Below are 14,040 nucleotides of genomic sequence, written 5' to 3'. Positions count from 1 at the left end.
CAGGACGCCGCCTCCCTCACCGATCAGAGAAGGAACCTTGTTGCACCCAGGGTCCATCCTCTAGCACACGCCATCTCTTCCCTGCTTCCCCCTGGAACCGGGGGACTTCCACTGTGTAGGACTCCTGCAGAGGCCTTGTTGCAAGTCCTGCCTTTGATAGGCACCAGAGAAGGAACCTCTTGTTTGCTGGCCTGAGGACTTTGGCCTCCCGTTGCTGCGTGAGTGAAGCACCTTCCTAACATCAGAGTGGAAGATTCCATCAAAGCCTTCTGGATACCAGACTGGCTTCTTGGCTTTGTCTAATCTGTTTCATAGGCTTCCGTTAATCTGTTATACTGCAACAGGAAATGCCATCGTCCCTAGCCCCATTCTCTGGCTTACACTTTGCTGTGTGTGCCAGTCTCCATGAGGCTAGCTCAGGTTCCGTGGGGTGTACAGGAGTCACTTTACACCTTACCTTGTTCACCCAGCGTTTGCACATTACTGACCTTCCAGCAGGTGACATTCTAAGTGCTTTCCCATTATATTAACTTATTTGAGTTGCCCACCGATATCAACAGCCATGTCCTGTTGCTATTTCCATTTGGCCAGGAGACTAGGCACAGAGAGATGTGGCCTTAATCTGATGATTTACAACTAGTGACCGGCCCAGTGGAAGAGCAGGTGGGCTTGAGATCTGTCTCCAGGAGTGTCTTAGCGACCCCTGGTGGACATCTGTTACCATTTACTTTGTGGAAAAGGGAAGTCCCCGCATGAGTTCCCTCTCCACCTTAGTGGTTCTGGCCTTGGTTTGTGTCAAACTATGGTCCTCAGCCTGCTGGAAGTACTTGAGGTTGCCTCCTTGTCCTTGAGTCTGGATTAAAAAACAAAACAAAACAAAACAAAACAAAAAACCCCACAAAAAGTCCTTGTCCTCGAGTCTGGATTAAGAAAAAAAAAACCCTAATAATGTATTTCTTTTTGTTTTATTTGGAGGGCAGAGAGAGCTTCTATTTGCTGGTTCAGTCCCTAACTGCCTACAGTGCTGAAACCCACAGTCCTGTGTAACTCCCTCCGTCTCTCCCATGTGGGTGGCAGGGAACCAACTATGTCACCTGCTGCCCTCCAGATTGTGGCATCAGAAGCAGAGCTGGCATTCGAACCTGGGTACTCCCATATTGGATAAAAAGTGCCTGTTCCAGCGGAAACATTTGCAACATTAGGAGATGGCGTAGTTTCCTGATTTTCATGTTTTCCCCTCAATGAGATTGGGGGGAGGTGGAGGGCTGCTTGCGTCCAGCCGGTAACACTGTCTTTCTCATCTCTCCACTTACAATGTCATGTACAGTGCAATTTGTGAAAGGGCTCCATCCCCTGTGCTCCTTGGGAACATCCTGTGAGGGCTACGGGGAACTACTGCAGTAAACAGGACAGTGTGCGTGTCACAAAGCCTGTTCATTACAACTTCACAGTGATCTGCACCACTCCAGCCACCGTGTGTCTGACCCTGGCCCCCACAGCCTAGGGAAGAGGCCAGTATTGCCTCGCTGCCATGCTACAGAAGACTGTGCAGGCTCAGGAATGTGAAAGAACTTAGGTCACAAGGTTTACTCAGAGGAAGGACTCTATTCAGAGCCAGGAAATCTGTCAGCAGCTCTTCTCTGCTGTTGCTGAACAGAGAAGGGCACTCCTGCGCATGAAGGTCCCTGTAAAAATGTAAAAACTTGGGGCCAGGACTGTGGCTCAACAAGCCAATCCTCTACCTGCAGGTGCCAACATCCCGTATGGGCTCTGGTTCTAGCCCTGACTGCTCCACTTCCCATCTGGCTCCCTGCACGTGGCCTAGGAAAGCAGTGAAAGATGGGAGCTCAACAGATGGGAGACCTGGAAGAATCTCCTGGCTTCAGATTGGCTCAGCTCTGGCCACAGCAGCCATTTGGGGAATGAATCAGTGAATGGAAGAGTAAAAAAAAATTAAAACATATGATGTAGAATTTTAAGGGAGAAAAGGTACACTGTGCAGAGATGTTTCCGCATTAATTATAAACACACACACACACAGTACTTGTGTCTGTCTCCCACTGTGTAGGTGCCAAGTCCTACAGATGTAGCAGCAGTTTTTTTCAGAAGGGGTCAAGACAAAGTTAAGGTGATGTTAGGAATCTCTGAGTTCATCCTTACTACACTGGGAAAGCCCGCCGTACAACAGGTCGTTTAGAAAGTCAGGGTGACTACCAAGTAATGGGGTTGTGGACACAATGTATAAATGAACACTGCTCTACAATCATGTATTTTAATTTAGATTTATATATTTTTATTGTAAAGGCATATTTACAGAGAGAAGGAGAAACAGAGAAAAATCTTCCATCTGCTGGTTCACTCCCCAAATGGCCCCAATGGCTGGAGCTGAGCCAGTCTGAAGCCAAGAGCCTGGAGCTTCTTCCAGGTCCCCCATGCAGGTGCAGGGTCCCAAGGCTTTAGCAGGGAGCTGGATGGGAAGTGGAGCAGCTCAGATATGAACTGGCGCTCATATGGAATTCCTGCGCAGGCAAAGTGAGGATTTAACCACTGGGCCATCGCATTGGGTCCTATAATCATGTATTTTTTTAAGAGATCTGTTTATTACTATTCGAAAGGCACAGTTAGAGAGAGAGAGGCACAGATCTTCCATCCTCTGGTTGACTGCTCAAATGGTCACAAGCTCCGAGATGAGCTAGTTAGAAACAAGGAGCTGCTTTTAGGGGCTGGCGGGATCCCATGCACTTGTTTCAGGCACATTACCAGGGAGCTGGACGGGAAGTGAAGCAGCTGGGACTGGAACCAGTTTCTGTGTGGGATGCCGCTACCAGAGGCCTAACTTACTACGCCACAGCGCCAGCTCCTATAATCATATTTTATAAACATCACATGTAGAAAGCAGTCAGAGGTATGACACACCCTACTCGGTCAAGCACTTCCTGAGGGTTGCGTCTAACGGGCGGGAATACATTTGAAAACCTAGGGGCCTGAGGACCGCCCTCCTGTGGAGGAGGCTGCTAAGAGTCGCTGCCAACCTCCGGCTGCGTGACCTTGGATAAGGCATCTCTGCCCTCCCACTCCTGTAAAATCAGCGGGGTTCAACCAAGGGGTCTGCCGCCTCTCGGATTCCGACCCTGCGGATCCCAGGCCTCCGAGGAGCTCCCGCCGCGGGCTTGACCGCCAGGGCGCAGTGCTGACCCGGCGAGCGCGCGCCTTGGCGTTCGGGACGCGTTTGTCCCTCGCCGCGCGCCGTCCTCCCGGCCCGCCCAGGCGGAGGAGGCGGAGCTGGCGCGGGCCGGGCTCCGCGAGCGGGCCGTCGGTCGAGGCTGCGGCGGCGGGCCCCGGGCAGCCCAGGCTCCGGCGGAGCAGCTCGGGAGAGGCTGGCAGGCGGCGCCGTGGGCTGCGCGCTCTCCGGGCCTGAGGAGGCCGCTCCATGCGTGCGGGCCGCGCTCGGTCCCCGCGAGCCGCCGACATGAAGAAAGACGTGCGGATCCTGCTGGTGGGAGAACGTGAGTCCCGGCCCCGCGCGCCCCCAGAGGCCTCTCAGCCTCGGGGCGCTCCTCCCGAGGCCTGGGCCCTCCGGACGCCTCCCGCCCAAGGTCCTCTCCTGCCTGAGCTCTGAGTCTCCGGGTCCTTCCCGGCCTCGCGCCGCGGCCCCAGGCCGCTCCTTTCAGATTGCCACCCAGCCCCGGCTCCCTTACTCCCACCCCAATCCCCACGTTCCGTGGAGGCGCCCTGTGACGGCCGGGCAGGTGCGGGAGCGCGCGGAGCGCCCCGTGGGGAATGCGCGGCGCGGGGGAGGGGTGCAGAAGGGCTCCTCTATGGGCAAGGTCAGCCTTCTGGGTTTGCACTGGGCCGTCGCCCTGCGGCCCGATAGGCATGGACGCGGAGGCAAGGAGGGTTTTTTTTTGTTTGTTTCTGTTTTTAGCGACACGTGAACTTGGCCATATTTTCCCAGCAATGTGCTCTCCAAGTTAACACTGACCATGGCTTCCAGCAGCAGCAGCAGTTCTGGTGAACCCTGGAGCTAGATTTTATTATGCCACTTGGCAGTTAGCTTTCTGCCTACCTACAGGCGCAGGAGACCCCAACACAGACACCAGGTGCCGCCCCGTCACCCCACCAAGAGGCCACCTTTCCACTGTGCAGGGAATGGGGAATGGTACTGTTCGCCGACCGGAGTACCAGACAGCAGGGGCTTCTAGATAGCTCTGCGCAAGTTCCATGACTCAACCGGCAGGACTAAAATAAGAAGAAAGTGGGCCAGGGAGGCTGCGGTTGTTTGAAAGCATGTTGGTTCCTGCTGTCTGTCCCCGGGCTGTTTGGATTTATTCCATGCCAATTTGTACCCCATTCTGAAGCTAGTCACCCCAGGTTACTGCGATGTACCTCCAGTGAAGAAATCATGCTTTACCTTCACTTTCTTAGCTGTTCATAGACATCTCTTCATCCGCAGTTTGGGGCCATCTTCCTTTGGAATCAGAGTTTTGAAGTAAACTTAACCAGGCATAGTCTATTGTCTGGTTTACAGACAATGATTTAATTTTTATTCTAGGCTATATGTTTTTCTCTGTTTAATGTATGTGTTTGAGAGGGAGACACAGAGATGTTCTATCCTCTGTTGCATTCCTCAAATGGCCACAGTCAGCAGGGCTGGCCCAAGCCGGAGCCTTGGGTCTCTTACGGAGTTTGGGTCTCTTACGGAGCTGTCCACAGCCCAGGCACTTTTGAGCCATCTTCTTCTGCTTCCCCAGGCACGTTTGCAGGGAGCTGCGAGAAGTGGAATATCTTGGACTACAGTCTGAGAGCCCACGTGGGATGCCTGTGTTGCAGGCGGTTTAACCAGCTATGCCAGAACACAGGCCGCCTTCTAATCTCTGTTTTGCCTGCAACTCGCTTGATGAGATTTGGGAGGTGACTTGCTGATGGGTTTCAAGCAAGGTAGGGAAAGTAATGAGATGATCTGTGTAAAAACCTCTGTAGTGGTGGATCAGGTTAAGCTGCCACCTGTGAAGTTGGCATTCCACGCGGGCAGTCGTCCAGGCCCAGCTGATCCACTTGATCTAGCTCCCTGCTAATGTGCCTGGGAAAGAAAGGGATGATGACTCAAACGCTTGGGTCCCGGCCACCCTGTGGGAGACTGATGAAGTTCCTGGTTTGCTACCATTTGTGCAGTGAGCCAGCGAAAGATCTCTCACTCTACTCTGCCTTTCAGATAGATAAGCCATAAAAAATTATTTCTAACTCATTATAAGCTCATTTTATAATAGTTTTGTACAAATTTTAAAGGAAGGTGCTTTGACTAATATTTAGTTTTGACTATAGGAAGCAGTTGCATATAGTTGGCATGTGAACTATTTAAACATTTCATACATATGTAAGATGATGTTAGCCTTAGGACATTTAAGTTCAGATATTTACATTATTATTTATTAATACATTTTAAAAATGAAGAATTTGTGGGGCCGACATGATGGCTTACCTGGCTAATTCTTCACCTTTAAGCGTCACCATCCCTTATGGGGTGCTGGTTTGTGTCCCAGCTGCTCCACTTCCCACCTAGCTCCCTGCCTGTGGCCTGGGAAAGCAATGAACAATGACCCAAAGCCTTGGGACCCTGCACCCACGTGGGAGAGCCAGAAGAAGCTCCTGGCTCCTGGTTTCACAGAAATTGAAGCCTTTGGATTGGCTCAGCTCCACTGTTGTAGCCGTTTGGAGAGTAAATAGGCAGATAGAAGATCTCTGTCTCTCCTCTGTAAATCTGCCTTCACCGATAAATTAAATCTATAAAAAAAATTCAAAATTTGTTAAGAAAATCATAAACTATGTTCTGTAGAAGTACAGGTAAGTGGAGCTGGTGCAGTGGCTCATCTGGCTTATACTTGGTCTGCAAGCCAGCGTCCCCGTGTGGGTGCAAATTTATGTCCTGGCTGCTCCATTTCTTATCCAGCTGCCTGCAAGGGCAGTGAAAGATGGCCCAACGCCTTGGGACCCTGCACACACAACAAAGGCCCAAAAGAAGCTCCTGGTGCCTGGTTTGAGCTCAGCTCAGCTCTGGTTGTTGCAGCCATCTGGAGAGTTAACTAGTGGGTGCAAGATCTTTCTGTCTCTCTTTTCTGTAAATTTGCTGTTACAATAAAAAAATACATTTTTCAATAAAAAAGAAAGAATAAGGGTTGATCAAAAAGTGTATACAAAGGCCCGATGCAGTAGCGTAGTGGCTAAAGTCCTCGTGTTGCATGCACTGGGATCCCACAGGGATGCTTGTTCTAATCCCAACAGCCCCGCTTCCCATCCTGCTCCCTGCTTGTGGCCTGGGAAAGCAGTCAAGGACGGCCCAATGCTTTGGGACCCTGCATCCACATGGGAAACCCGGAAGAAGATTCTGGCTCTTAGCTTCGCCATCGGCACATCTACGGCTGTTGCAGCCACTTTGGGAGTGAATCAGAGGATGGAAGATTTTTTCTTTCTTCTCCTCTCTGTAGATCTGACTTTCCAATAAATAAATATAAATCTTTCTTTTAAAAAAGTATATGCAGGTTTTTAGATCATGGAAATTAGACAGAAGGGAAGGTGGTCGTTTTTGAGGAACGCTTGTTGAAACCTTTTAGGCCATCTACTGTGTATATGATTTTACATTTAGCTCAAATACAGTTTTTTTTTTTTTAAAGATTTATTTTTATTACAAAGTCAGATATACAGAAGAGGAGAAACAGAGAGGAAGATCTTCCGTCCAATGATTCACTCCCCAAGTGAGCCGCAACGGGCCGGTGCGCCATAATCCGAAGCCGGGAACCTGGAACCTCTTCCAGGTCTCCCACACAGGTATAGGGTCCCAAAGCTTTGGGCCGTCCTCGACTGCTTTCCCAGGCCACAAGCAGGGAGCTGGATGGGAAGTGGAGCTGCCGGGATTAGAACCGGCGCCCATATGGGATCCCGGCGCATTCAAGGCGAGGACTTAAGCCGCTAGGCCACGCCGCCGGGCCCTTTTTTTTGTTTTAATTAAAGACTGATAATTCAAGGGGAGATACTTGAGCCAATGCTTTTTATTTTCTCTTTTTAAAAGGATTTCTTTCTTTTTTTTTTTGAAGATTTATTTTATTTTTATTACAAAGTCAGATATACAGAGAGGAGGAGAGACAGAGAGGAAGATCTTCTATCCAATGATTCACTTCCCAAGTGAGCGCAACGGCTGGTGCTGCGCTGATCCAAAGCCAGGAGCCAGGAACTTCTAAGTCTCCCACGCAGTTCAGGGTCCCAAAGCTTTGGGCCGTCCTCCACTGCTTTCCCAGGCCACAGGCAGGGAGCTGGACGGGAAGTGAAGCTGCCGGAATTATAACCGGTGCCCATATGGGATCCTGGTGTGTTCAAGGTAAGGACTTTAGCCGCTAGGCCACGCGGCCAGGCTCAGATTTGTTTGTTTCACTTGAAATTGAAAGAGAGAGATATCTCCCATGTGCTACATTGTTCCCCTACAGTGACCAAGCCTGAACTGGTCTGTAGCTAGGGGCCAGGAGCTTCTTCTGGGTCTCCCATATGGGTGCCATGTTGGGCCATCCTCTGCTACTTTTCCAGGCTGTTAGCTGGGAGGTGGATCAGAAGTGAATCAGCTGTGACTCAAGCAACTGGTACCCAAATGTCATGTTGGCACTGCAACCTTGAGGCTTTACTTTTTGAGATTCAAGGTAGATATTTGACAGCTGGTAGCCTAACACAATTTAAATACTAGGTAAACATGAACATGACTAGATACTTTTTTTCCTTGTTTATTTGAAAGGCAGAGTTAGAGTGAGGGAGAAGGCACTTTGACCGTTCCTTTGTTCCCCAAGTGGCTGCACTTGCCCCGGTTTGGCCACACCAAAGTCAAGAAACTCAAATTGGCTCTTGTATTTGCTTGCAGGGTCCCCAGCACTTGGTTCATCTACTGCTGCTTTTCCAAGCACGTTAGCAGGGAGCTACATTGGGAGTGGGGCAGCTGCATTTGGACCGTTACCTGTACGGGATCCCAGATTCACAGATAGTGGCTTAACCTGCCTGACCACAACACTGGTCCCAGACTAGGTCCTGTTTGAAAAGTAGTCTGGGGCCTGACATGTTGGCTCAGTGGCTAAATCCTCACATTACAAGTGCCAGGATCCCAGAAGGGTGCCTGTTCATGTCCTGGCTGCTTCACTTCCCATCTGACTCCCTACTTACAGCCTATGGAAGCCATGGAGAATAGCCCAAAGCCTTGGAACTCTGCACCCGTGGGGGACAGCTGGTAGAAGCTCCTGGCTCTTGGCTTAGCTTACGCCATTGTGGCCACTTGGGGAGTGACCAGTGAATGGAAGATTTTCTCTCTTTCCTTCTCTCTGTAAATTTGCCCTTGCAATAAAAATGAATCTGGGTGTCTGTCTCTCCCTCCTCTTTTGAGAGACACCCCACCTCCTGGCTTTCTCCACGGAAGTGCTTCCCCTTCCCTCTCTCTTCCCTGCTCACCTGGTCCCTTCCCAAATAAACTTTTCTGTCCGAAACAAAAAATCTTTTTTTTTTTTTTAAAGATTTATTTATTTTTATTGGAAAGGCAGATACACAGAGAGGAGGAGAGACAGAGAGGAAGATCTTCCGTCCAGTGGTTCACTCCCCAAGTGACCACAATGCCTGGAGCTGAGCCAATCTGAAGCCAGGAGCCAGGAGCTCTTCCGGGTCTCTCACATGGGTGCAGGGTCCCAAGGATTTGGGCCATCCTCAACTGCTGTCCCAGGCTACAAACAGGGAGCTGGATGGGAAGCAGGGCTGCTGGGATTAGAACAAGCACCCATATGGGATCCCGGGCGTTCAAGACAAGGACTTTAGCCACTACGCTATCGTGCTGGGCTCCCCTTCAAAAAAAAAAATCTTAAAAACTAGTCTAATACATGGATTTATTTATACTGCTGATACTAAAAATGTTTTGAATTAATGCTCATTTAAGGAAATCTAGTTTCAGTAATTGTAAGATGGAGAAAGAGAACAGGAGAAGCAAAGAAAACATAACCATTTTTCAGGTATGGGTGTAGAGTCTGTGCTGTTGTGGGCAGTGTGCCTAAACTACATAGTAGCAGCTTCTCACATGCCGCTGGCTACAGTGTTACACTGCCCTGTTGCAGTGACATGGGTCTTTGCTTGGTCTACTTTTGCTCCATCCAGGCTAACAGATTGGTTAATGTGTATTTAGAGCTTAGGTACAGAAATCAGGCTGTGTATAAATTTTAAGGTGTTGTAGAGAAAGTCAAAGATGTCAAAGTGTATTTTAATTGCTGAAAATGGCCAGTGCCATTCAGGCCAATCAAAAGTCAGTTTCTCGGCCCAGCACAATAGCCTAGCAGCTAAAATCTTCACATTGCATGTGCTGGGATTCCAAATAGGCACCGGTTCTAATCCTGGTGGCCCTGCTTCCTATCCAGCTCTGTGCTTGTGGCCTGGGAAAGCAGTTGAGGATGGTCCAAATCCTTGGGACCTTGCACCCCTGTGGGAGACCTGGAGGAGGTTCCTGGCTCCTGGCTTCAGGATTAGCTCAGCTCCAGCTGTTGCAACCGCTTGGGGAGTGAATCAGTGGACAGAAGATCTTGTTCTCTGTCTCCTCTCTGTAGATCTGACTTTTTAAAGATTTGTTTTATTTTTGTTGGAAAGTCATCATCGTTTCACATGGTCAAATTTGTTGACTGGAACTTATATGTAACTGGATTTGTTTAACAAATATCATTGTTACAGTAAAACTAGCAAAAGTGTTATTACTGCTTCAGCTAAATCCTGTAGCCCAGGTACCTGGTCCCGTGCCACCAGGTGGGGAGCTGGGAGAAGGATTTGGACTGGCTCAGCACTGGATATTATGGGCATCTGGCGAGTGAGCAGGTGTATAGATGCTGTCAATGTCTCTCCCTCTGTATCTGACTTTAAGAATAAATAAATACTTCTTTAAAAACAAGGCAGATTTTTAAGTGGAAGGGCAGATTTATGGAGTGGGAATATGAGAAAAAGATCTTCTATTCACTGGTTCACTCCCCAAGTGGCCGCAGGGCTGGAGCTGAAGTGATCTGAAGCCAGGATCCAGGAGCTTCTTCCAGGTCTCCCATGCAGGTGCAGTGTCCCAAGGCCTTGGGCCATCCTCTGCTGCTCTCCCAGGCCACAAGCAGGGAGCTGGATGGGAAGTGGAACCTCCGGGACATGAATTGACACTCATATGGGATCCTGGCTCTTGCACCTGAAGGATTAGCCAATTGAATTATTAGGCTGGGGTGTAAATAAATACATCCTAAGATACAGTAATAATCTTGCCTGGAGCTGTGTTATTGCTAGTTAAGTTGCCTTCTACTCTTCCAGCATCTCATTGGGGGCTCTGATAAAAGTCCTAGCTGTTCCATTTCTCATTCAACTCCCTGCTAATGCGCCTATGAAAACAGGAGGATACCCTAAGTGCCTGAACCCCTATCTCTCCCCCGCCCCCGTGGGAGATCCAGAAGAAGCTCCAGGTACCTTGTCTTTGAAATAAATAGGCCTTTAGCTGCCCAACTGTAGGTCTTGTAGGTGTGAGGGAGGGGGCTTTGTTGAATTTACCTATCAGCAGCAAGAGGGAATTAACTTGAGGCTATGGGAGTTCCCACACCCCTGCCCTGAAGTACCTCCCTCCGTTTTGGGAGGGTTGGTGAATTCCTGGCCTCTGCATTTGCATATCATTCCTAGAGTGTTGCTAACTGATTACAGCTAGCTTTGGCCTTACCCTGACAAGACTTCCCAGTGTGCTGTCTAAATCCAATATGTTCCTACAGATCCAGTCAGTGCCCTCTTACATCAGGGTCCACAAACTGTCCTCTGTTGCTTTCCCAGGAGCGTTAGCAGGGAGCTCAGCTGCAATCAGCATCGCAGTTGAGTTTACAGTCTGATAGAGGATGGTGGCATTGGCGAGAGACGGATTACCTTTGGTAGACTCCCCAGTTGTCTCCTCTCTACGTAAATCTGGTAGCTCTTCCTCTGTCTGGTTAATACTGCTCTTGAACTAATTTGAGCATCTGTTGGGTCTGACCTGTGTGTTGATAAAATCCCCTTAACTGAGCTTTAAAGATTTATTCATTTTATTACAGCCAGATATACACAGAGGAGGAGAGACAGAGAGGAAGATCTTCCGTCCGATGATTCACTCCCCAAGTGAGCCGCAATGGGCCGATGCGCGCCGATCCGAAGCCGGGAACCTGGAACCTCTTCCGGGTCTCCCATGTGGGTGCAGGGTCCCAAAGCATTGGGCCGTCCTCAACTGCTTTCCCAGGCCACAAGCAGGGAGCTGGATGGGAAGTGGAGCTGCCGGCGCCCATATGGGACCCCGGGGCGTTCAAGGCGAGGACTTTAGCCGCTAGGCCACGCCGCCGGGCCCTACTTATTTATTTTTAAAGATTTATTTATTTTTATTACAAAGTCAGATATACAGAGAGGAGAGACAGAGAGGAAGATCTTCCATCCGATGATTCGCTGCCCAAGTGACCACAACGGCCGGTGCTGTGCCGATCCGAAGCTGGGAACCAGGAACCTCTTCCAGGTCTCCCACACAGGTGCAGTGTCCCAAAGCATTGGGCCGTCCTCGACTGCTTTCCCAGGCCACAAGCAGGGAGCTGGATGGGGAGTGGAGCTGCCAGGATTAGAACCGGTGCCCATATGGGATCCCGGTGCGTTCAAGGCGAGGACTTTAGGTGCTAGGCCACGCGGCCAGGCCCAAGATTTATTTATTTTTATTGGAAAGTCAGATATACAGAGAGGATGAGAGACAGAGAGGAAGATCTTCTGTCACATAATTCATTCCCCAAGTAGCCACGTTGGCTGGAACTGAGCCAGTCTGAACCCAGAAGCTTCTTCCGGGTATCCCAAGCAAGTGCAGAGTCCCCAGGCTTTAGGGTCATTCACGACTGCTTTCCCAGGCCACAAGCAGGGAGCTGGATGGGAAGTGGAGCTGCCGGGATTAGAACCCAGCGACCATATGGGATTGCAGCACATTCAAGGTGAGGACTTCAGCTACTAGGCCATGCCGCCGGGCCCAACTGAGCTCCTTCTACTAGTCGACTTTAGTGTATTCTCCATGAAAAGAGAGTCTTTTTCAGTTTTTAAAATAATTTACTGAACGACAAAGAATGGGAGACACAGGTGTTTTTTGTTTGTTTTTTCCCCTCATTTGCTTGTTTACTACCCCGGATGTCCACCACAGTGAGGGTTGGACAAAGCTGAGCCGAGCCAGGCTGAAGCTGGGTTCATCCATTGCTCCTAGGTTGCACGTTAGCAGGAAGCTGGAATAGCCAGGGCTCCAACGAGGCACTACCACACAGGGTGTGGACCTGCCAGGTCCTGGGCTAGCTCACTATGTCACAAGCCTATTGCAGGTCATCTGTAAGGAATATCTCAGGTCTTGTTAGCTAGTCTTAAAAGTATCCAATGATTTATCCTTTTACTTGGAATAGTGTTTGGATTTTTAATGCTGGGCTTGAAGGCGTTCCACAGTCTGGCCTTGCCTTGCTCTCATATCTTTCTCTCCTTCGTTGCTGTCTCCTTGGCGGTAGGCCCTGACCTGCGCATTATCCTCATTGCTGTCCGTATTTGTCCATTTGTCTGTCTTTTGGGCTAGAACGGAAACTTCATGAGGATTTGGGCTTATCTTGTTTATTGCTACATGTCCAGCAGGTGGAACAGGCCCGGCCCAGAGTAGCAGTGAAATGTTTGTTGAAAGAATGCTTTCAAGCTAGCCGCGTTTATTTATACTTTCTTTGTTTTCCAAACCACTCCTCCCAGTCACAAAAATGTGCTTGTTTTCCTTTCTGAAACCCAGTCTGCTGTGGTGGTTGTCAGGTTTTGAAGAGTCAGCATTCATCCACTCTCAGCTCTGGATCCTTAGCTTTGTCCGATAGAGTCTTGTGTTCTGACTTACAATGGCAAGGCCATGTCTATTCCATTTCTTGGCTGCAGGGTATAATTTTCCTTGCCAAGAGAGCAGCTTCTCCTTGCAGCACCAGAAGCTGCATAGGGGATTGAAGGGGTTCAAGAAACGTTCTTCAGGTATATTCTGATATTTATTTTACAAACAACTTTATTTTTTTAAGGTTTTTTTTTTTTAAATCATATTTTACAGAGAGAAGGAGAGACATAGAGAAAGATCTTCTGTCCGCTGGCTTACTCCCCAAGCAGCCACAATGGCCAGGACTGAGCTGATCTGAAGGCAGGAGCCAGGAGCTTCTTCCAGGTCTCCCGTGCCGGTACAGGGTCCCAAGACTTTGAGCTCTCCTCCTCTGTTTTCCCATGCCACAAGCAGGGAGCTGGATGGGAAGTGGAGCAGCAGGGACATGAAACAGCACACATATGGAATCTCAGTGTGTGCAAGGTAAGGATGTAGCCACTGAGCCATTGCTCTGGGCCCACAAAACGACTTTCTAAGCTAACATTAAAGCTCTATTGCTGGGCCTGGTGGCGTGGCCTAGTGGCTAAGGTCCTCGCCAGGATCCCATATGGTCGCCGGTTCTAATCCCAGCAGCTCCACTTCCTCTCTGTCTCTCCTCCTCTCTGTATATCTGACTTTGTAATAAAAGTAAAATGAAAATCTATATAAATAAAATAAATCTTAAAAAAAAAAGAAAACTCATTGCTTTCTCTTCTGGTCTTTGTTGGGATGTTGTTTAAACTGTGCCAGTTTGATTATGCTGTATTTACTACTCAGGTGATATTCTGTGGCTAAAAGTGTCTACAGGGTCCGTTCTGCATGGAGTCTGTACTACGTTCTGCATGGAGTCTGTACTACGTCCTGCTCAGCCATGAGCTGGCATCTAGTCTCCATGTCCATGTCTCCTCTGTCACCTGTGGGCCCTGGTGTTGATCTCCTCGGAGATGCATAGTTCATAACCGTGTGACAGCGTTTACCCTGCAGGCTGTGTTATCTGCAGATGGTCAGTGAAATTTTTCTTTGTTACAGTGGTTAATTGTGTTTCCAGATGTGAAAGTTTACTGGTTAAAAATAGATTTCCATAGTCATTCTCTTCCCTACAAAGTGTTTTAAAT

The 14,040-nt window shown here is 49.2% G+C and overlaps 1 protein-coding gene across 15 annotated transcripts in view; it reads left to right on the top strand.

The window, feature by feature from the left end:
• The window catches only part of RHOT1 (ras homolog family member T1), a 99,347-nt gene that overhangs the window by 23,057 nt on the left and 62,250 nt on the right, over positions 1–14,040 (top strand). For 2 of the 15 annotated variants that reach the window (XM_058675876.1, XM_004593880.4), the window contains exon 1: positions 3,073–3,506. The exons of 8 other annotated variants lie outside the window; for them this stretch is intronic. In XM_058675876.1, the coding sequence (XP_058531859.1) occupies positions 3,431–3,506 (76 nt within the window). In that variant the 5' untranslated portion in view covers positions 3,073–3,430. Of the gene's footprint in view, positions 1–3,070; positions 3,507–14,040 lie in introns of those variants that run through there. 5 more of the 15 variants (XM_058675875.1, XM_004593882.3, XM_004593881.3 and 2 more) reach the window with 5 other exon arrangements.

This window comes from Ochotona princeps, chromosome 17 (assembly GCF_030435755.1).
Source record: "Ochotona princeps isolate mOchPri1 chromosome 17, mOchPri1.hap1, whole genome shotgun sequence".
Lineage (NCBI taxonomy): Eukaryota > Metazoa > Chordata > Mammalia > Lagomorpha > Ochotonidae > Ochotona > Ochotona princeps.
This window is presented reverse-complemented; position numbering and strand designations above follow the sequence as displayed.